Here is a 24,342-nt window from a genome sequence, read left to right as displayed (position 1 = left end):
TAGCTTATTTGCTCCTTGCTACCTATACCTGTTCTGCATCACAATATCTCTCAGAAACAAAGGTTCCTTAATCCTGTTATGCTTGCCTTTTTTTCCTGGGCATACAAACTCTGTGCTCTCGAGATTTCAGTTTTGAAAGCTTCCTGCCTACCAAGTACATCGTTCTCAGAAAACAACCTGTCCCAATCAACACTTGCCAGATCCTTTCTGATACCAGCAAAAGTGGAACCTCTAATTTAGAATCTCAACCTGAACACCAGACATATCCTTCTCCATAATTATCTTGAAACTAATGGCATTATGATCACTAGATGCAAAGTGTACACCGACACAAACTTCTGTCACCTGCCCTGTTTCACATTCTCTCTAGTTTGGATTTCTATGTAATGGTTAAAGAAACTTTCCTGAACACATCTGACAAACCCTATCCCATCTAGTCCTTTTGCAGTACGGGAGTCCCATCAATATGTGGAAAGTTAAAATCACCTAGTATCGCAACCTCATGTTTCTTGTAACAGTTTGTGATCTCTCTACAAATTCGTTCCTTTACATCACACGTACTGTTGGATGGTCTGTAATATAGCCCCATTATTCCTCAGTTCCACCCATAATGCCTCACTAGATGAGTTGTCCAGAATGAGCACTACTGTGACATTTTCCATGACTAGTAATGTCACCCCTCCCGCTCTGTCGTGTCTGAAACAACGGAGCTCGGAATATTGAGCTGCCAGTTCTGCCTCTCCCGTAACCAAGTCTCACTAATGACTACAATATCATAACCCCATGTGTTGATCCATGCCCTGAGCTCATCTACCTTTCCTACAATACATATTGTATTGAAATATACACAACACAGAACATTAGTCCCACCATGCTCACCGTTTTTATTCCTAACTTTGTCTGAGGTCTTAATAACATCTTTCTCCACAACTACTCCACTGTCTGGTCTGGTACTCTGGTTCCCCTTCCCCTGAAACTCTAGTTTAAACCCCCTCTCCTCACATACCAGTCCAAGCAAACGTTTCTGCAAAGATAATAGTCCCCATCCAGTTTAGTCCCTTCTGTACAGGTACCACCTTTCCTATAAGAAAGCCCAATGATACAAAGATCTGAAGCCCTCCCTCCTGCATCAACTTCTTAGCCACATGTTAAATTGCATGACCTTCCTATTTGTGGCCTCACTAGTATGTGGCATGGGTAGCAATCCTAAGATCACAACCCAAGAGGTCCTGTCCTGTAACTTGGCACCTAACTCTCTGAACTCACTTTGCAGGACCTCATCCCCTTTTCTACCTACGTCATTAGTACCAATGTGAACCACAACTTCTGGCTGATCACCCCCTGCTGAAGAATGTCATGGACTCAATCCAAGATGTCCTTGAACCTCACACCCGGGACGCAACATACCATCTGGAAATCTTATTCTTGTAGTCAGAACCCCGTGTTTGTTCCCCTTACTAATGAATTCCCCTCTCACAACAGCTCACCTCTTCTCCCCACTTCCTTTTAATGAGACAAAGCCAGAACTCCCCACTCAAACCCTGGCCTGCTCCCACAATGGCCGCTCAAATAAACCTAACTTCTTTTTATTGGCCCTTGCCCAGTGTCTAAATATGCACAATCCATTGTCTCTTTGGTAACTGTGGCCCGTATAATGTCCCGACTGCCCCCATACTGTTCTTTTCAATTGTCTCTCCCACTACGCAATCCATTGTCTCCTCGGGAACTGTGAAGCACAGGATGTTCTTAATTTATTAATTCAGTATATTTTTGAAACTTTTGCCTTTCTCTTGGAGCTCTCATTGAATTCCCATGATCACTCACCTGCTCTAAAACTGACTTTATTCACTCTTTCACTGCCCCTGCACTTTATCTCTCATCATTGAGTTTTTTAGGGGCCTATGCTCCCTGAATTCTTCATTGTTTTTCCCCTACTGGCTGTACATTTTCCAAACTATAATGAGAGTATCCCATGGCCCACCACATCCATTCTGACAATAAAGCTTCCATCAATACCAATCTGATATTTCCTCTCGCATTCCCATCAACTTCTCCAAGAATCCCCCTGTCTCCCCATCAATTCCCCTGTCACCAATACACACTAGGGACAATATATGACATGAACAATAACACCTTTTCTCTCAAACTTAGTTCATTTACTGAGTATAATGGACAGATTTCTCCTACTATGGCAAAATGGTCCTATTGGCAGAAAGTTTCAGCATACTGCACTTATTACAAGATTTCAAGGGTATTTAACCTGACTATTGATTCACATCAGTGGCTGAAGACTTTTGGTAAATCTTTTGGCCTGAGGCCAAGCTTGTAGCATTGCAATGACAAGGGCAAGAAGCAAGCTCACTTTGCTTATCTGCCTGCAATAGCATGGGAGAGATGGAGGATATTCATGTTGGGCACAATGCAGATATCCAAATATATCTCTTCCACAAAGCAAACTACTACATGTGCTGTTAAATCTGCATTACAGATATGCCACAGGTCTGGCAAGAATCAAGTCAAAAATTTTTAATCAGAACCAATATCTATCTCCACGTGCTGCTGCCCTGCTGAGTATTTCCAGCAATTTCAGGTTTTATTACTTTTTCATATTTGCACGTTACTGAGGGTGCAAGCAAAGGATCTCTTTCGAGATCAAGTGCCAAGCTCTGAGATAGAGTTGTATTAGATTTGCCCTACAAATTCTGTCTTACAATTCTGCCTGACCAGAAACTTGATTATTGACTTCTTTTACCATCCCCAGAAGGCAGTCTAATAAAGAATGATTTAATATATTCTAAATCGTAGGAAATTATCAGTTCATGAGTTCCTGAGGTGTGAATTGTGGTTATATATCCTGGGATGACAGCCTCCCTTGACTGGGCTACAGAGAGGCAACCTGGCGTTATTTTATCTCGTCTCCAGCAGGTGAAACCACTAAAGAAAGTAAGCTGTTTCTCTCCTGTGCTCTAAGGGACGGCAGTAATGCACCCACACCTTCAATAGTCAATCCAATGCTTATCATATTACTCAAAAGTGGTACCCTGGACTGGCTATTCCAAAACTGGCAACGAGTGGGCGGCAGAGTAGCGTAGCAGTTAGGATAATACTTTATAGCACGAGCGATCGGGATTCAATTCCCGCCACTGCTAATAAGAAGTATGTACCTTCTCCCAGTGACTACGTAGGTTTCTGCTGGATGGCACATCCTTGGACTCTGTTGGTTGTTGACACAAACAATATATTCCACTGTATATTTCGACGTACATGTGACAAATAAAGCTAATCTAATCTAGTATAATATCTTTAGTTTGGAGAAGGAGAAATAAGCAAAATCTTCTTGGCTATTTAACAACACGATCCTTTCCCAATTTTTCACCCAAGTCACAGAGCAGCCAGCGGAAGTCTGCTCAATGCTCCATTCCATGGATCTTTCAACAGATCTAGATTCTTACAGATCACAGCATTGAATACACTTGCTGAATAATGGAGAGTCACATTAAAGCTGAAGGGAAATATGCCTATTCGATTTCACCTTTCTCCTTGGACTCTGGGATACCAGGGGAGAAGGTAGGGGAAGTTGCATGAGCATTTATTGAATGATGTTTGAATCTGTTTCTGGTAGATTGAAGGTAGACTGGGCTCCACATTGTTATTAAAATCTTTTTCCCTTCTGGCTTCACTCCATGGGCGTAATTGGAGAATTAACCCAATATGTCAATAACACTAAGGCTAGATGGTCAGTGATGCTCGAGCCACATGACCATGATGGCCATGCATCAAAAAACTGGATCCCGGACCTGGAAAGCAAAATATCTACAGTAACCTTTTAGCAACGTGATGCATCAGCTACTGAGAGACTGAACTAGACTGAAAAAGTTCAGAAATGCTGCCAGTGCCCCTGTTCTTTACCATAATGTTAATACTTGACTAGCCAAGCTACTTCATTGATGGGATGCTGTCCATAATTAAGGGGCTAATTTGCAATTTTCCAGCGGCACTGTGATCTTACAGCACATGCTCACTGTTTTTCTTTTGACAGTCAAACTTTATTTTAACTCCATTTAAGTCATTGGGGAAATCTCAGTTGGAAAGGAACGGTTTTGTATTCACTCCTTTCAATTAGATATTCAGGTTGTTTACGCAACTTAGTTAAAACTTTAGATTGATTATGAAGGTTAAAACTGAATTTTGAGAAGTTAGTAAAAGTGTTTTCTTTGCAGACAGGCAATGCTGAAGTATGAGTAGATTTTTTTAAGTTGCTGACATCCACAGATAACACATGATGATATAACTGATTGCAGGACTGGAGATAGTGGTTCAGAATTGGCTGGCCTCAACTGAAGCTAAAGATTAGAAGTTTTTATTTTTCCTAGAAAGAAATAGATTATATGAAGTAGACTGCATTATAATAAACATAAACATTAGCTACATAAAAATTCTACAGAATGCAGTTAATCTATTTAACAACATATTCTCAGATTGATACCTCAGAGTTTTCATTTCACAATCTTCTAGAGGCAATGTAAATAATCTAGGCTGTTATCATCATGGAAATTTTTCTCCAAGTATTCACAAAATGCGTAGTTGATACATTTGTCATGTTTCTCTCATAATATTCTATAGGGATTGATTTGCTGATTTTTCACTTCTTGCAAGACACCTTTCTTGGCATGAATACACATAAGGATTTCACAGTACCTCACCATATGTGAGAATGTAGAAAGTCAACCTTATATTGGTGTTTCCTCACACCATATATGTGACAAGGTGCCATATTTATTTAGGTGTTAACTTTCAGGCTTAGAGGTCTTTCACAGGTAGTGAGGTGATTTGGAGGGATATTGGAAGTATGCATCAAAGTTTCTATGCCCAATAAGCAATGGCAAATCAACCAACATTAGATCAGTGCTATACCTGACCATCACAGTGCTATAAAAGCTACTTATAATTTATTCACACACTGAATTAGAGCATTACTTTCAAAGATATTTTCCACATGGCCCTCCATAATCATTCCAGATTGGGTTGGTGTGACCAGCTTTCAATACAATTTCAAAATCTGTTTGATGTCTACCTTAGCTTAATTTAATAGGAATGAATTGTAAACTGCTTATGGAGACCAACGAACAATGGAGTATTGGATTAATTGGCACTAATCTCTAGAGGGGATGTGGACATCGAGGATCTATTCAATTGGCAGCGCTTTGCTTATCGCTGCCTTAAATTTATTGCTGAACCTATTTCTTATTATGGTGATGTGTGTCTTTGGAAACACTAATTGTTTCCCTGCATCTGAAGAAACACAGTTTCAACTGGGCGATGCCTTTAGAAGGTTACTTTGATACAAATTACAGCAAACTGGGTGGGGGATGCAGACTGACAGCTTGGTGAATAAATGATTAAAATCTGTGTGAACGTGAAGGGGAAAATGAACAATTTGCTTTTAAGGATTTCCATTATTGGTCAGGTAGCAGAACAAGTTGCATTATCAGAGCCTTAGTGACATCTGTTTGCATTTATATAGCACTGTTCTTGGGTTGTAAACCATTGCAAAGTCTATGGGCAAAGATTAGAAACCATGCAGCATGCAAGTTAAGAAACAGACGTTTCAGAAGTTGATACCACAGTTAATTATTTTTAAAATACTGGTGAAGAACATTAATTGCACAACCCTATTTACCTCTTGGGCTTAGGGAATCAGATGCATGTTGTAGGGGAAGGTGACTGAGTCCCTTTTTGAAGGGCCATTGATAAACCACATGGGTTTATGTGGCACCAGAAGCATTCGTGTTCATTTTTTTGGCTCCAAGTTACCTTGATTTCTCAACATGTTGGAACAATATACAGCAACTCATGACAGGAGAGATAAACGCCAGGAGAAAGGCACCAAAGCAAAGGCACAGGTGCTAAAAGAGCTGCTGCTTAGGAGAGTGCAGGTGAAGAGGAACTTGGGAGTAAGGTAAAGAAATGAAGACGAGAGTGCAGATTGCTCTGGCATAGGGAAACATAGAAACATAGAAAATAGGTGCAGGAGTAGGCCATTCGGCCCTTCGAGCCTGCACCGCCATTCAGTATGATCATGGCTGATCATCCAACTCAGCACCCTATACCAGCCTTCCCTTCATACCCCCTGATCCCTTTAGCCACAAGGGCCATATCTAACTCCCTCTTAAATATAGCCAATGAACTGGCCTCAACTGTTTCCTGTGGCAGAGAATTCCACCGATTCACCACTCTCTGTGTGAAGAAGTTTTTCCTAATCTCGGTCCTAAAAGGCTTCCCCTTTATCCTCAAACTGTGACCCCTCGTTCTGGACTTCCCCAACATCGTGAACAATCTTCCTGCATCTAGCCTGTCCAATCCCTTCAGAATTTTATACGTTTCAGTAAGATCCCCCCTCAATCTTCTAAATTCCAACGAGTATGAGACTAGTCGATCCAGTCATCCCAGGAATCAATCTGGTGAACCTTCTTTGTACTCCCTCTATGGCAAGGATGTCTTTCCTCAGATTAGGGGACCAAAAGTTAGGCCAGGTCAAGTTGAATGTCCTGGAATGGGATTTGAGTTGACAAGCTTCTGAACAAAAAAGCAGGAAGAGGAAATGATAGGTGAACAAAAGCAATTTGTTAATGGAATGGATACATGGAGTAAAACTGATGTGGGGTCAGGCAACATGCTATGTTCTGGGCTTTGCCTGAATCAGTCGTTCAGGCTGATGCTATCAAAACTAGTGTGTAAGTCCATTGTTATTGAACAGCAGACTGTAGTATAGTTGTCAATGTGAAATGTTCAAATGGTTTATGTTGTATAAATCATATAAAATAGAGAGTTATTTTCATTGCACAGAAATACTCCTGCTGTTCCCACTGAGTTGTCAAGAATAATGAAGGATACATATTTCCTCAGGACTGGGAAAAGAACAATCTTCTGTTCTTTAATATTTTTTCACCTAATATGTGTTCTGTAGTTAAAAAAGAATGCAATGTTCAAATCAGAAAAACAATATCACTTTTCGTGTATTTTTATTAATAATAGTTTATGCTATAGGTCATAGCTTGGAGTATAATTGATATGTATTAAGGATAACATATTAATGAATTATGGTAATTGTGACTACTTTACATATGCAAAGCAGGTTAATTAGAAACTATTCTTCCGCCTGTAACTCTGAAAGCACAATCCTATCTTTATAAAACTTGGAACATACGATTATTATTGGATAATATCGTGATGAAGTATACTAATTAAACATGATTTGCATATTAACTGCATTAATTAGAAAATGGGCTTTCACCTGCACCTCAAAAACTGCAAATACTATCTTTATGTCATAAAAGATAATGTTTTAATTAGCTATCCTAATTGAATTACATTTACATATGTAAATTGTGTTAATTAAAAAGCTATTTTCCTCAGTGACTCAAAACTGCAAGTTGTGCCTCTATAAATTTTAGACATTTTAAGCATGTTGAAATATTTAACATAATGAAATTATATCATATCAGACCTTACAGCCAATCATCACCTCTCCTCGTTTCTTCTTCCTGCTGTTACATAGCCTTTTGCTTCTAAATTACCTTGTTTCTGTCGATGTTTTGTCCTACGTCATTGATGTATAGAAGGCCGCAAGGGTTTCTAGGGATATAAAGTTAATAATGGGAAAAGAAAACGTGAAATACTCTATCAGCCTTCAAAATTATAGATGATATAAGAAGTGAAAACTGCAGAGACAAACAAAATGTGATGTAAAAATAATGAGATAGAGATGCAGGGGCAGATCTTCACTCTGACTGGTAGAGTATTAAGTTTCTCAAGTCATTTATTCAATTTTAAATCAACAGGAACTAAATAGGTCAAATAAGATGGCCATAAACACTACCTACCTAATAGTAATACAAACTCTTTATGTATTATTAAGTCTGATAAGTAATCATCAGAGCTACTGAAGTCAGTGGATTCCCGCTGTCATTGCTGTGACCAGACTGAAATTTTTACACTCCTCTGAGCTGGTAGAGTAAGCCCTAAATGATTTTTTTTCCTTTTGCTTTCCTTGAGGTTGCAAAGGTAGCAGGACAACTTTGAACACTTCTGCCATAGTCAGGCCACTCTGCTGCATCTGAAAACTTTCCCTGTAGTTGCTCACGCCATTTGCCTGGCTTCGATGCGAGTTCTGTGGATCAGCCATTTTTTTCATTTGTTGCTGCCATAGTGGCGTGAAGCCAGGCAGCAGAGCTTTGGAGTTAAAATATCCCAGTTCGGGGGAAGCCAGCCAATTGCTAAATTACATCATTGCCCATCTATCAAAAAAATGGTCAAGAGCTGGAAGCTGGACGCGAGAGATTGAGGAGCTCATGCTAGCTAAATGAAAAGCGGCAGGTGGACACTGAGGTGATCTGTCAAAGGAGAGAAAAACACCTTACACTAACTAACAAGAAGTCAAACCAGAACAATGCAAGCACACAAACACATAAACTACAGCTACAAACCACCTGTGAGGTTTGACATGACCACTAATTTCCTTAGAAAAATGCATTAATGCTATTGGTCACTTTAAGCCATTGTACTGAGTGGTAATAAAGCAAAAGATTACGACTCAGAGGTTTGTTGTTGTATTGTCTAAATATTAAAACAGTTAGAGTGCAAGAAAGGTTTCTGTGTTTGCTAAGGGAATGGCTTACTTCAAAATGACACAGCCCTCAGGGCAAGCTACTTCAGAAGTCACTTGTTTTGTTCCCTGTACCGTAGTGTAAAAAATCTTGAACCCAACATTTCTATCATATTAAATTGACTTAAACTCCCTAACAATACCTCTAGTTATAAAAGTTCTGAACCATTGTAACAGGAGAAAGACATCTTGCCTCAGTGAATACTTCACCTGCGCACTCGAAAAATCAAAATCCCCATTTTTGAAGATTAGCAGCAAATTATGGAAGTTTCAGACAATAAAATCAGACCTCGAGTGTTTTTAGTGCCGTTAAGTGAACTGTGTCCACCGTTTAGACACAACAAACTAATCATTGTATGGTATGGATATAACTCAGATAGTAAGAAGTTCTAAAAAAACTTTACTTCTTAAAAATCATGATATTATTGTCACTTAATTCTTCTTAAACAAAAAAAAACTTAAATGTACAAAAAATCTTTTAAAACACTCTTGCTGCTTTCTCCTGAGGAAATGCATGCTAAATATCAACTTTTTAACAGAAGCAAGGTATTCAACTGTGATTATTCTCATTGCATGGGAAAACTTTGCAGATGTGGGACTGCACGGTGGCAGTGACAGAGGAGCTGCTGCCTCACAGATCCAGTGATCTGGCTTCAACCTTGACCTCCAGTGCTGTCTGTAAGGAGTTTGCACAGGACTACCTGATTTTGTCCCTCACTCCAAAAATATGCAGGCTGGTAAGTTATCTGCTCACTGTAAATTGCCTCTAGAATGTGTAAGTCTGTGGTAGAAATTTGGGAGGAGAGAGTAAAGTTCATGGAAATAAATTGATACTGATTTAAGCACTAAACTTAATAGCTTAAAGAAGCCATTCCAACCATTTATACTTGCTTGTCTACAACAATGAGACTGATTCAGTTCTTCAATGTCTATGCAGTTACAGCGGGACAAACAGAAGTAGAAATCTGGACGGTTTGTTTTCCGACATTCTCTTTTACACACTGTTATCCCCCCATACCTCCCTTTCTCACTCTTAGAATAAGGGCCTTAATTACTGTCCTAGCAGATTTTGGTAAATGATTTTGGTAAACTTTGATTGTTCTATGCATTGCTTGGGTAGAGTGATAAATATTTTGGAGCTAAAGAGTTTGGTAAAATACACAATCAGTAATATTGATTACCTAAATATAGAAAAAAAAAATCACTCACTACTTTGATATCTATGGGAACAAGATTTACAGACATCAATATCTGAGGAAACTTGGAATGAAATTTTTTAACTGATTAATACTTCATCACTATGTGCTCCCCATTCCTTCATTCAACTTAAGGTGGTACATAGAGTCCATATGACTAAAGATAAGCTATCTCATTTTTATTTGGGTACATCTCCCTACTGTGACAGATGCAATAATGGAGAAGCTTCATTGATTTATATGTTTTGGACTTGTCCATGTCTTGAAAAATATTGGAAGGGTGTTTTTCAAACTTTTTCTTTACTTTTCAAAGTCAATTTTAAGCCTAATCCTCTGACGGCCCTATTCAGTATTGTTGCAGGACAAGATATCAAGTTGAAGACATCAGATTTACATATTTTGGCCTTTAGATCACTTATAGCTAGGAGGATGCTTCTGTTTAAATGGAAAGATGCTCAATGGGTATGCGACGTTATGCCATGCTTAGATTTAGAGAAGATTCGTTGTTCAATTTCTGAATCTCGTCAAGACTTTCAAACATTGTGGGGACCCTTTCTGAATTATTTTCAAAAGTTTTAAAACCCTCAATTCGTTGCTTAAATTTAGATGCTGGCTATTATTAATTTTTATTATATGAGAAGGTATTTTACCTTTTTTTCTCCTTAATAAACAGCTTCAGGGGTTAGACTCTTTTTTGTAATAAATTAGTACATTTCAATATAACTTTGACTAACATACATGAATACGGGGTAATGAGATTGTTATTATGAATAGATATAATGTAACCGGTAGTTGTTTTTCTCGACCTTTACATATACTTTCTTGTACTCTGTATTCTTCTATGCAGAACCTAACAAAAATATTGAGGGAGATATCTATGGCTACCACATGAAGTGTCTTATTGTTATTAACTCATACTTCTCAACTGAAAAATCCAAGTAAAACTGTTGTCTTGTACATTGATGCCGTTTTATATCCTTAATGATCGATTCATCTGTCCCACCTTCAGAGCCAGTTGCTTGTTCCTACACTACTACTGCATGTTGCATTGACAAATGGTAATCATGGCGATTTGATCACATATTTATCCCACTTATGTTAAATCAAAGCCATGTATTTTAATAGATATTTGATTCCGAATACAGGGTAGGATGCACACATCAGTTGATGATGGCTTTTCTTACACAGTTTCCATTCCTCTTGGTAGTATTCTTAAACATCATTGTCAAAGGAGGTCTTGTAAAGTGAGTACAGTTCTGTAACGGCTTTAGAAACCGTACAATGTGCAGTGTCCATATTAGGAGGGATAAAACAATAAGAATCATGTTAATAGAGGTGAAGAAATTATTTGCTGTATTCACTGGACTTTTCACCTAATAATGACAAGAAATAACAATGTCAAATTTGGCAAAACTCTTGTAACTTGCACACAGTATAGATGTAATCCCCTGCTGTTCTGTCCAAGCTTAAGAGTTGTACACTCTTAGACTTACTTTTATGTTTAATATATTTACTACATATATTCTTACGTGCTGTTAATAGTGCTATTTATGTAATAGTGCATAACCTCCGCATTGATAAAATACGACACACAGATTGGAAAGCAGGATTATTGTTCTTGTTTGTGGTAGGCCAGATGATCTGGCCTACCATTCAACAGCTGCTGCCAGAATTTACCTGTATTTTGGGCTGTATGTTGGTCACACATGTAGGGAGGGATACTGATCAATAATCCTCTACCTTCCCACCACCCCCTACATTGTTAAAGGGAATCGCTAGCTACATCACTGAGCTTGGATATTCCAGACATTTGAAACAGTGAATAGTCTCTGCTCCCAGTGAGCTGAGGAATGATGGGAAACTTCGATCCACCTGGACCACAAAATGCAGGAGGTCTCAGGCTGAGTGAGAAACTGGGTAAGGATAGTCTGTGTCTCAGTCTGAGAACGGGGAATGAGGCTGTGAGAAAGGTGGGGAGAGGGGTAGTTTGTAACAATGGGCTTTCTGGCAACTGCTTTATAACCACCAAAAGAGACTAGATTTTAACTTGAATATCTTCTAATATTATCTGGTTTTATATTCCCTCTCCATCTTCCTTGTCACATTCCCCAAGATGGCATTGGTGATATACGGCGATGCTTTGCGGGTAGCTAACAAAACTACTGAGTATTCTACCAAGTATATGTTTGCTGGATTCTAATCACTGCAATCCACAGCCTGTAATTTCCCTTGGGGAGTTTGTGCTTTTGGTCTGTCTGAATGATCTGGCATTTTTGCGGTGTCCTGAAGGATTCGGCAAACTGGATTCTCGAAAATGCAGGTATGGCCGCATCAGCCATTGCTGGAGCAGATTTCAGGCCAGATTGAAGCAGTGGAGTCTGGGCCCAGGAGTGAAAAACGAACCTATTCAGCCAATTTAAGCACTGAGCCAGATTAAAAAGTTTAAGGCAATAAGGCTGAGGGTGAAGGACAAGCCAGTGTTCAGCTCATTATTCTGTGTCAACCAGAATCTCCCACCTAAGCCTGACCCAACTGCCTCTGATGAGCCATCTCTTTCTCTTCTCACTTCTACCTCCAGGTGTGAGGTGTAGGAGTCTCCACTGGCTCCACTTGCCTCAGCGCTGAACTGGCTCGTGACTGTGGGCTTACTTCTGGGAACTCTGCAGTTCATGTTCTGTGTATTGTTTGTTTACTTTTTATTGTTTGCAATATTTGTTCTTTTTTTGTGCATTGGGTGTTTGACAATCTTTGTTGTGTGTATGTTTTGTTTTTGGATTCTATTGTGTTTCTTTGTTTTGTGGCTGCCTGCAAGAAGATGAATCTCAAGGTTGTATATATACTGTGATAATAAATGTACTTTGAACTTTGAACTCCCCATCCCATCTACAACCCAGGGCAATTCCAGAGCTGCGCCTTGTACCACTCTTACTGTTTCACTGAGTAGGGGCTGACTGATGATTGCCTCATATCCACCCTCACCCTAAAGTAAGGTGTAGCTGAAAAATATCAGCAAAGGGTTCCACAATGATCTCCTGTGAAGTTGCAGAAATTGTGTTATCAGTTAGGTTGTCTTCAGCCTGAGCGGATGACATCCACTTTCTGCATGAACTCCAGAGAGAACCCAGCAAAGCCAGCGGGTGTTTGTTCAGAATAAAGAGCAGAAAATAGCCAATGCATGGTTGATCAGGGCTGCAGGCCTAAGGAATCCAACACATTTACATCCTTACCTTCAATCCTTAAAAGCTGCAGAGTTATCCATAGTCATTCCCGTATTTATTGGAAGAGACTAGAATAAGAAAAACATCCTCCAATAACAATGGAACCACTTTTTATATCTTACTCTTATGACATTTCAAAAGAATGCAACAACATCAATGCTGTGTTGATGTCATCCTACCTCATTCCATCTCACCATATTGAAATTATTCATGAATCTATTTTAATGATGTAGAAACAAAGAAGACTAGAATTTCAGTGTCAATTCTACTGGTTTAATTAAATACTTACCTCAAGAAGCTTACTCAATGCTACAACATTAACAAAGGCATGTTTAAGTCAAATGTGAAAACAGGTACGTGTTTTAGCAGGCAACACATCAATCAGTGATAATTTACACTTTATAATCATAAAATGTATGAAGTTAACAATTAACATGAAGTACTTTCAAACTGAATCACAAGACAGTATTACTCCTACCAACCACATTTGACCATGGATGTTGTACTATGCTGCACAGTTTATTCACTTGCCATGCTGTAGTTTTCTTTCAGTCAGTATTTCGCAAAATGACTTACAAGTAATAAGTTGCAAATTGGACCACAACCTAGCAACTGGCCAGCATATTTCATGGGTATTTGAACAACAGCATTAAGTACTGCAGGCATCTGTGGAATGTGTAGTCTGGATTTTTTTTGTAAAACCATTTCTTTGTCAAGATTTTTATTTAAACTGGTGTCATATTCATTCAAGCAGGAAAACACTTCATGCGGATAGTGTGTTAGTTTAAGGGGGAACTAAAGAAAAGTGATGAATTCCACTCACTGATTGTATGTTGTTCTGTCATTATCTCCTTTTCCTTTGTGCAATGTTTTCTTCATTTTGTGATCAGAGTAATGGCCTAATTAGGCCTCCTGGGTTGCCATGACATCTTTTTTTGGCTAAACATTCTCCGTTAAGTACAGTCAATGAGAACAAATAGTATTATTCTCACCAATATCACCAAGGTCACCTGGGTAAGAAGATGGTGTGACAGAAATTCCAGTTATAGCTACTGACTCCAGTCAAAATTCTGAATGGGCAAAGGGAGATTACCATCCAAAGACCTAATCGGAGTAGTAGAGACTTGATTACCATAAGAGGGAAGTTACAGGGCTTGGTGCATTGGGGAAAGCAGCAGTCCCTGCTTATCAATTATGAGGCATATGAATGGTGAAGATGAAGAATTCCATAGCACATGTTGAGCCCATCAACATACCCACCTATATCCTCACCCATACCAACCAAACCTCATCCAAGCACCTAAACACACAGCAAAAAAATAATGCAAGTTTATAGGCTCAGAGTAAGATACGGAAAAACATTGTAATGAACTTGTTCTTGGTGATAGTGTAAGCGGATGAAAGCAGATTACCAACATTTACTTAACTGCATCCAATATTTTTCCACTGAAATCAACCAACAAGGTCGAGAGGTGTATTATGCAGGTTCTCTCTTCCCAAAGCCCACTTTGTGTGTTGGCAGAGGACCAATTTCACACCCACTATCTTCAATTTTAATCATAATATATATGAAGTTAAGAATTAACATAAAGTGCTTTCACTATTTAACTTTACAATGCAAGGATGGGTTCTGCTAATTCTTAGCTTTGCCAAACCTTTGACTGAAAACAATAAAAGGATTAATAAAATATTCCTATATCATGTTCTGCCATAATCATAAGCCTTTACTCTCATAATGGCACCATATATATTTAAAGGAAAATCAACATTTAAGTCACACGAGAAGCTGCACTGTAAGCACAATGCTCAGCCCCACCAGGGCCCCCATTTCAATTTCTGTATTTATGGTGTCATTCTGTATTCACTTAAACAAACACATACTTTTTATTTGGTGGCGTCTGATTTTAAGTAAGTGCGTTGATTAAAATGAAAACCTTCAGCTTAAGTTCCCATATATTTCCACTGATGTCTAAATAGATAGTGGACTTAAGAAAATATACATAAAATCTATAATAGAATTCTAAATGCTGCCTACTGTAAATATACAGGAAGGGAATGCGTTTCAAGCCAAGCAGGAATCTGAACATTTATTATATCAAGAGAAACACGTAGATCTTGTACTTTTTTCGAGGTATTCAGTTCCTTAGTCTTGTGAGATAACTGGTGAGTAAGGAAGGAAATAGACTAAGAAAGAAACAAATAATCGAGGTTGACTATTTGCGTGAATGACGGACTAAGCTATGTGAAAAGTAATAAAAGAAGATTTAGAAATGTCTGTGTGTCTAGACAAGCACCAGGAGCTGACAGATTATGATGTTACTTTAAAAGAATTAAGCTTTAGACTTTTGATAAACCTTTGGTCACAACTCTCCAGTTTCAACTACACTTGAACATTTTCCCATCTTAGCAATTGCCAAATGTTTAAATGTAATGTGGGGACTGTAACGATGAAAAGAATGCTGATGTTACCTGAAGATGGAGACGATGGATTTGGACTACCTTCCTGCGTACTTCCTGCCACAGCAAAGCCTCCTGCTGCCACGTTATCCTCTGTCACATTGGCCGATCCAGGTGTGGTTGACCGGCTCACAGACTGGGAGTCTTGATCACTTCCAGATCCACGCCGTTCATCTAAAGCACCCTGGACTCCTTCATCTCCAGGTTTCCTTCCCTTCTTATGCACTCTGGAATGGACAACGACTTGATGATAGGTTCTAAACACTCGGCCACAGTCCGGGCATTCGGTGGGCTTCTCTTTCATTGTTCCATGGTTCTGTCCTAATCCAGTAATTTTATATTCCAAACCCTGATTCATTCCTTGTGCCATGAATTCCCTGCTTCCTATTAGATCATCTTTACCAGAAATGTCACTAATGTTGGTTCTTTTAGGGTTTTGAATCAGGTCCCCATCCAGTTTCTGTTTTGATTTATCTCCAGCTGCAAAGATAAATTCTCCTTTGTCCTTGTCACCGCTGGAGCCTGCGCTGAGCAGATTTTCGTCCTGACCGGGGTGCAGGTGCTTCTTGGGCAGAGCAGCCTGCTCCATCATCATTCCTCTTGTCACCAGCTGCCAGGCCTGGTAGCTGTTTACCGGATCAAACTCGGCCACGCGGGCTACTGCCTGCAAACGCTCCATGCAACTGGCCTTCAAAGGAGGCGCCAGGGTCAAACATCCCAGTAAGGAGCGCTTGTCCCCTTCCACTATGCCACGGGCCGCGCTGCTCACGGGTACTAATAGCTTCCCGAGCATTTCCTTCTCCTTCCGAGCAACCTCTGCTTTATTATAATGAAGTTGGCTTTGTTCATTTAAGCTCAATTTATTAGGTGATAAAAAACCACTCTGTAAACAAGATACATATGCTGAATACACGTTTGAGTGGGAATCTTGCACCATATTGTTTAGGTTCTCAGGTACCTCCGGGTCACTCTGGGATGGATTCTTTACAGCCAGCTTGTTGAGGTGGACCTTCATGTGGTTTTTGAGAAACCAGGGCTCCTTAAATCGCCGTCCACAGATCTGACAGCAATGTTCAAAAGAGTCCTTGTGCTTTCGCATGTGGCCTTTTAGGAACCAAGCCTGGCTAAAAATCTGGCCACAGACCTCGCAGCGAAATTCATTACTGGTTTGCTCTCCGTTGCCACTTGACCCCTGACCTGGCACTGACTCCGCAGTTATGTGGGCTTTTTCTACATGACTGATCAAGTCTTCCTCCTGAGAGGCAGCAAATTCACAAAGAGTGCACTTGTAAGGTTTGTGGAGTATTCGGATATGACGGTCCAGCTCCTCGCGTTTCTTAAACTTCCCCTTGCAGAAGGTGCATCTGAATCCCACGGTGGCTGCTGCTGGCTCTTCCTGCGTGCCCGCGGGCTTGGGGCTGCAGATTGGATTAGAGGCATCGGAGCTACTCTGGCTGGCTGGTAGAGGCAAGCTGCTGGAGCTAATGACAGCCTGGTGTTGCTTCCCATCAGCCCTAGGCTGGCCAAGGCCACCCTTCATCTGTTTATCCCTCAGGATGGCCCTCTCCTCCAGCTCGTGCAGAAGCCTATTTTCTTCTCTGACCCGCCCACGACCTTTCCCAAGATTCCCAAGTTTGTGAGTGCGGAGATGAATCTTCAGGTTGCCTTTCTGAGCTGCCCTGTGATCACAGTAAGGACATTTGAATGGTTTCTCCCCAGTGTGAGTACGCATATGGAGAGACAAAATGCTGTTAAACCGAAAGCGCTTACCACAAATGGGGCATGGGTACTTCCTGGATTTTTTTGCATCATCTTCTGTGCCATTCATCTGTGAAATTATCCCAAGGTTCTGTCCATTTAAGAAGTGCTGTAAGTCAACTCTCCCGTTTATACCTAAATTAGTGTCAACATCTGTATTAAGCTGATTTGCCAGCAGGGTCATTTGATTGCTGATTGGCTGGTTAGCCACCGCTGGGTGGCGTTTTTCCTCCAGTCCAATTGCTGCTTTCTCCTCAGGATTTTGTCTGCTCTGGAGTTCCGGAAAGGCATGTCCCAGTTGTGTTGTCAGCTGATGCAACTTCTGGGTTATTGGATACTGGCCATTTAGTACTGGTTTGCTGAGCTGGACATCAGCTTCAGGCACTGCTGAAGATACACCAAGGCACAAACTTGCTTCCTCCATTCCTAATATAGAAAACACAAGAGTTCTGTTAAATTGTTTTAGCAACACAGAAGCATTTTTACTTTGCAAAATGTCAATATGATTTCATCACACAGTAACAACATTTCTGATCAAATACTCTACTGGCTCCAGAGCTCCACTTCTCGACCATGGTAATAAACGATATGATTTTATACTAACTTCACAAGATACAGATAAAGCAGCCTGGCCTTAATTTCCAAATGCCAAATGTAATATTCACCATTTTATCTCCATCACAGAAACATAAACTTAACAGTTCAAAAATCTCTTATTATTCTGTTGATTATTAGTACTTACAATCCTAAATAAAAAGCCACAGAATTATTCCCCATCTTGGATTCAATTCTACCTAATTTTGTATCAGTTATATTCAGTTAAAACTTTTACCCATGTATATACCTATTGTAAAGATACTGACTTCTGTTAGAAACATTAAATATAATATTGAAATCATTTATGAATGTTTTGCTGCTGTACTTCAAGATAACCAAAATTTGCAGTAATAAACTGAGGCTTCTACATAAAACTAAAGGCAGTTTGTTTTTGTTAATTGAAGCAATACTTTTTAAAGCTGATTATTTGGAAGTGCATTGGCTGCTGTAACCTGATTATAACTAAGCTTCAAAAAGATATTGTAAGCATAAGAAGCTCAAAGATCAAGGCTAAGCTCACTAATGTTTAATAATGCAGAAATATTTTACATTATATGTTAACACATGGATTTTCAGATTTGAATGGACATCGGCAAAATAACTGGAAGTCCTCCTCCTTAAAGGAGCACACCATCATTTGGAACCCGAAACTAAGTCAGTACATAAAGACACAAACTTCAACACAGCAGGCTAAAACACTGCTGTGCATCTTATCGTTCTTTCATTTCATCATAGTCAGTTAGACCACATTTGGTTAAAACATCTCCACAAGCACCACTTTGGCATTGATGGTAAAATTCCTCAACAGTGTTGGATAGGATCAAATCCTTATGCATCTATGCTCTAAGGAGCTTGCTCTACTTACTTAAAAAATTAAAAAGAAAATACTAAAAACTACAAATATTATTCTTGTACTAGACATCTGATATTGAGATAAACCTCTGTTCAGGGTTATTAAACAGCTGTAAATGTTTGAGCAAAAATAGAAAAAAAAGACTTAAGTTTGTACATTAGCCTGGAGGGTTGGGGCACTGAACAAGGACAAAATGTTTAAAAAAAACACTGGGCTGCAAATATGCAGCACCACTATGAAGTTTATTCTGTCACATATTATAGAGCACTAAATAAAGTTCAGAGGGCTATGATTTAATAGGTCATAGTGTGTGCTGAAGTTAAACCAGCAAATCTGAGTTGGAAACCAAAAGCAAGGAACTGAAATGTCAAGTCTAATACAATTCTACTTTTGCATTAATTCAGTTACTTCTGATAGTTCATGACTTCAGATCAAATCATACAAGGCAGAGCACACTATGCTGAGGATTTAATTCTACCACTACACAAAAGTAAATGTTGCCTCATATTCCATTGAAAATCTACTTCTTTCAACACCTTTTACCCCTATTCCTCTATGCAGTTGAGAAGATGGACATATGGACTGCAAACACTAGTTCAGCTCTGTCATTTTGCCAACATGGTGGGAAGGCACTAAGATACGATGAGCAGTGGCAATTTTCTCACTTAGTGGCCTGGCTCAAAACTGACGAAACTTGCCACATATGTTGGTTCACGCTTTGAGTGTCAGCAACAATTGGACATAAACCAAGAACAGCACCCAACCGAAAGCTTTCAGTTAACTATCTAGTACATATTTTCATTAATCACAGGGTCAAACTCAATCAAGTGAAATGTATTTCTGTGAAGTTATTTCGCCATTTCAGGGCCAAGGAGCAAAACGTCATAATGTAAATAAATGACTAAGTTCACCATTTTTGGATGCATTTTATTCAAGTTTGAGAAACTTTGTGATTGTAACGTTCTGAAATACAAACATCCGATTTTTATGATCAGAGTAGTTTTACATTAGAAAGAGAAGACTTCTCCGAAAACATGGATGAGCAGTCTCTGAATGAATCAGGATAATTTAAGACATATGCCATAAAACTTGTACAGGCTTTGGCAATAAAATTTGATTATATATTGTTTTCATTAAAATGTTATCGGCTATGAACTTGTAATGAGAGATTACAGCAATAGATTGCAGGTAACCCTTTAACAGCTGAAATACATCTAAAATTTATTCTTTTACCTTGTGAATTATCAAGGCTCTTTGTACAACAATTTTCACCCATTTTTGCCCCATTTCTGAAAGCATCAATGTTCAGAAACCAATTGCAAAATGCCATCTTTTCAACATCCTTGTAATTTTACTAAGAGCTACACATGTAAGTCACTCTCGCATTTTAGTCTCTGTATTAGATGTGTGGGACATTATCTTTCCCTTTCAAACATTGCTATTGGAGAGCTGTGGGGGAATTTGGGCCCTGTGGTCCAGAGATCGATCATAGCAGATTAGCTTTGGGAACTATCTGGTCTTCTTAATCATTGCCTGTTAGTTTAGTGAAGTACTTAGCTTAATGCATTGTGTCCACCACTCATTCCTAATCCAGCCGAGTGCCCACAGTCAACTGCATCACAAGCCTAACCACTGACCTTCCCCCATCTGCTCCCTTAAACCTCTACCCCAAAGGAATTGTGTATACCGATTCCCTCCCCAAAAACATTAAACTATCCCCAGCCAAGGACCAACCCCATCCCCCCACCCTATTTCCCAACCCCACTTTTGAATGTGCAGTCTTCTGATGCACCCACCTCCATCTTCAAACCACTTCCACACCCATCCTGCAAGTCTCCTATCTTCCCACCATGGCTACACCTGATTGTGCAAATTGCCAGCAGTTCTCTCACTCCTCTCCTCAAATCCCACAAACCCTAATCCGAGTTTCCTGAAGAAATAACACATAACACCTTCTCAGTACACGGGTAATGCAGGGCCAATGATGAAGTGGTCCAACATAGCCTCTAGAATATCTCAACCTTTAGTTATACTGGTTCTACCAAAGTACAAAGTAAATTTATTAAGTACATATATCTCATATATGTCCTCATACACAATCCTGAGATTCATTTTCTTGCAAATTCACAGTAAATACAAAGAAACATAGTGGTAATGAAACCAATGGTAATTATCACTTGTCATGATTAGTCTGAAGCTGCAAATACAGTATATGATAGCAGGTCTTTTAATCATGGCAGGAAGAATAGAGGCTAGAGATCAGGCTAGCTGATGTTTATGTTTGGGTAGCCTCCAACCTCATGGGATGAGCGTCAACTTCTCCAACTTCCAGTAAATTCCTTCTCTCTTTTTCCATTCCCCATTCTGTTTATCCTTTCACTCCTCTTGTCCTCACCTACCTATCACCTCCCTGTGGTTCCCCTCCTCCATCCATTTCTTCTATGATCCACAGTCCTCTCATATCAGATTCCTTTGTCATCAGCGCTTTACTTCTTCCACTTATGCCTTGCCAGCATCTTACTTCTTACCCCTTGCAGCAACCAACCACCACCCCCTCCTCTAGTCTCACCTATCACCTGCCAGCTTGTACTCCTTCCCCTCCTTCACATTCTTATTCTGGTTTCTGTCTCCTTTCTTTCCAGTGCTGATGAAGAGCCTGGCCCAAAATGCCAACTGCTTATACCCGTCCATAGATGCTGTCTGACATGTTGACTATCTCCATCATTTTGCGTATATTGGCCGATATTATAACCCAGAACACTTACTTATACGTTCATATTTCAAGTAGGGCTGACCATCAAGAACAGATTTCCTCCCTGTATTTCATGTGCTTGTTCCTATGACTATTTGAATATCCCTCTGTACCTTTCACAGATCCTCAAATTCATGAAAGAATAAAACTTGAATATAGACCTTTCACATTTTGGAAAAGTCCTACTGAATTGAAAATGTTTGTTATTGTTGCTGGGAAATTTCCCTCAGAAATACTGTTTTGAACAATATTCTTTGAAGTTACATTGTGCATTGTGATATTACATTTTGTGCAGCAATGGAAAATTTGTAAGTAAAATGATGCTGTATTTATTCATTACATTTTTGCACAACTCTCTTTAGATAGTAGAAAATTACTGACATAAAACATCTTTTCTGAAGAACTGATTTTTCTAACCCAAATGACCCCAATGTATTGGATTAGTGGATTTGTAGCCAAAACACTGGATGAAGCTCCTGTGATGGCAAAAAAAAAGATTCTGGGAGTGTAATCAAAACTTAGCTTGTAATAAAAATCTCTTTCACTTTAGACAGAGGTGCATTGTCTGTGGCCATTGGAGAGGTTTAAAGTGCAATCTCTCCAAATTTATTGGCTGCAGGAAGTTATTATGGTGATTAGAAGGCAACAAACTGAACAAAAATTGTGATAAATGTAGCAGTTTCAGTTTGTTGAAAAGTTTGAATATTTAGTCCTTTTCAGACAACTGAATAGTGGTAAATGTAATTTTAATTATGTCTATCAATGTGCAATTATATAGTTCTGTGTATAAAATTGTCACATCACTTTATTCTACAGCTCAAAAATTACAATTTTCTACAAAAAAAGCTGTAATTTTAATAAACACATGTTATCAAAAACTCATGAAAATGCCACTTTAGAAGTTAGAAGGCAACCTGTGTCAACAGATAGATCATCAACCAGTACCTTGGCCGAGAAAATTGAGAAGTTAATCAAATCCAGCCTCTTGCTATTAAAAAGCGAAGAATAAAAACAAATATCATTATTTTTTTCCTCACAGACTTTTTAAACATTTTCTAAATTTTATGACCTGTTGGGCAATGCTGCCCTTTTAGTTTTCCTTTCATTCCTTTCTTCACAGCAGCAAAAAAATGTCAAGGAGCTCCCGTGTCACAGCGAAGCCCAGATTTACCTTTGACCAATAACCACATTTTGGCATCCTCCAGCTAAAGTTCATGAGTAGCACTTAGAGAAGAGAATGGCGATTCTTCCTTTTTCCAACACTCAGCGCTCTGAGGTGGGTCTGACTGACCGTACTGGACATAGACCACAGCTTGAACTTTGTTAAGAATATTTAGTTATGATCATGCAAAATGATAATCACAGGACAACTCACAATGACCGATTAACTTACCCGGTACCTCTTTAGACTGTGGGAGGAAACTTGAGCACCTGGGGAAAGCACATGCGTTCCACAGGGAGGACACATAGAGACTGCTTACAGAACAGCACTGGAATTGAACTCCAAACTCAAGAACACCCGGAGCTGTATTAGCACTGTGCTAACTGTTATGTATAGGCAGGGCGGGGTCCTAAATTCCTTTTTTTCCCATTTACAAATGCTTCTTTAAATATTTAAATATTATTTATTAATTATTAGTTAACTAATACCAGAAAATGCAGCAAATTGTAAATATAGGATAAAATAAAAGCAGCTAATTAGAAAACTCACACTATGCTAACTGATGTGAAATCCATTAACATTCATAGTTTAAATGAGAAAGTCCACTTAGCTCAATTAAAATAACAACACTTGCAAAATTTCAGGGAACAAAATGTGTAATCTTAACATTATGGAAGCATATCATGAAACGAAAGAATACGTAAATCCTAAAATGTAAAAAAAATAAATCTTTCTCTATAGATTTATTTGAACTCCTGTCTTGTTCCTTGTCCATGAAAGGATCAGCTAAAGTGGTGCTTTGTCAAAACACTTTTATCCTACTCAGATCTGTGCAACGTCCATTTGTGTGTACTTTAAAATAAACTCTAGTATTTTTGTTCATTTCAATTGTATTTGCAAATCTTTAATACAAATTTATACATATTATTCATTCATAGAAAAATCTTCATTTAAGTGTAAGTCAGATATTAATTAAATGGTTTGCTGAGAATATGGTAGCTGGCCTGCTTTCTTGCTCCTTTTGCTGGCCTTGTTTATTGAAGGCAAACTCACATTTTAAAACAAACTGAACAGGTGCAGATCCCAAACCATTTGCTTATGCTCGGAGATTTACACCTTCCTACTACCGGAATTTTGCTCTCACACATTATCATCCTGGGGCAACAAAGAAGTTATGTATAGAAAAAAAAAAGTATCAATCATTTGAGAAGTTGAGAACATACAAAAATAATAGGAACAGCCACTGGTCATTCTGCCCTTCATGTCATCCCTGATAAGACTGTAACTGATCTTCTGTCTTAATTCCACCTTGCCACACTATCCCTTTTGGTTTTATTTCATTGGTATCAAAATTCAATTTCAAACAAACTTGGGCTTTGATCACCTTGGAAAGCAGATTTTTTTAAAAAAACAACCCTTCGAGTGAAGAAATTCTTCCTTATTTCAGTCCAAGATGACCTCAGGAAAGTTAGTGTGTGGGAGTCAGCCAACACTACCGACATAGCCCATCCATGCAAGAATTTATTCTAAATTATGGAAGAGCTCAAGCAATACTAAGGACAGAACCTTTAATACCAAAACGCACATTCCTAAAACTGTAAAATAGATCACATGCCAGGCCTTCTAACTAACGTGCCTGATTAATCAGAAGATATGGAACATACCATTAAAATAGGAAAATGAC

General features: G+C 39.0%; 1 protein-coding gene across 8 annotated transcripts in view; it reads right to left on the bottom strand.

Moving 5' to 3' along the window:
- Positions 1 to 24,342, bottom strand: part of znf536 (zinc finger protein 536) — a 504,062-nt gene that overhangs the window by 233,887 nt on the left and 245,833 nt on the right. For all 8 annotated transcript variants that reach the window (XM_072279690.1, XM_072279689.1, XM_072279688.1 and 5 more), the window contains one exon: positions 15,549 to 17,720. In XM_072279690.1, coding sequence (XP_072135791.1) covers positions 15,549 to 17,718 — 2,170 coding nt within the window. In that variant the 5' untranslated portion in view covers positions 17,719 to 17,720. The remainder of the gene's footprint in view (positions 1 to 15,548; positions 17,721 to 24,342) is intronic.

Source organism: Mobula birostris, chromosome 15 (genome assembly GCF_030028105.1).
Source record: "Mobula birostris isolate sMobBir1 chromosome 15, sMobBir1.hap1, whole genome shotgun sequence".
NCBI lineage: Eukaryota > Metazoa > Chordata > Chondrichthyes > Myliobatiformes > Myliobatidae > Mobula > Mobula birostris.
Note: the sequence above shows the minus strand (reverse complement) of the source record. Positions and strands in the feature narration are given on the sequence as shown.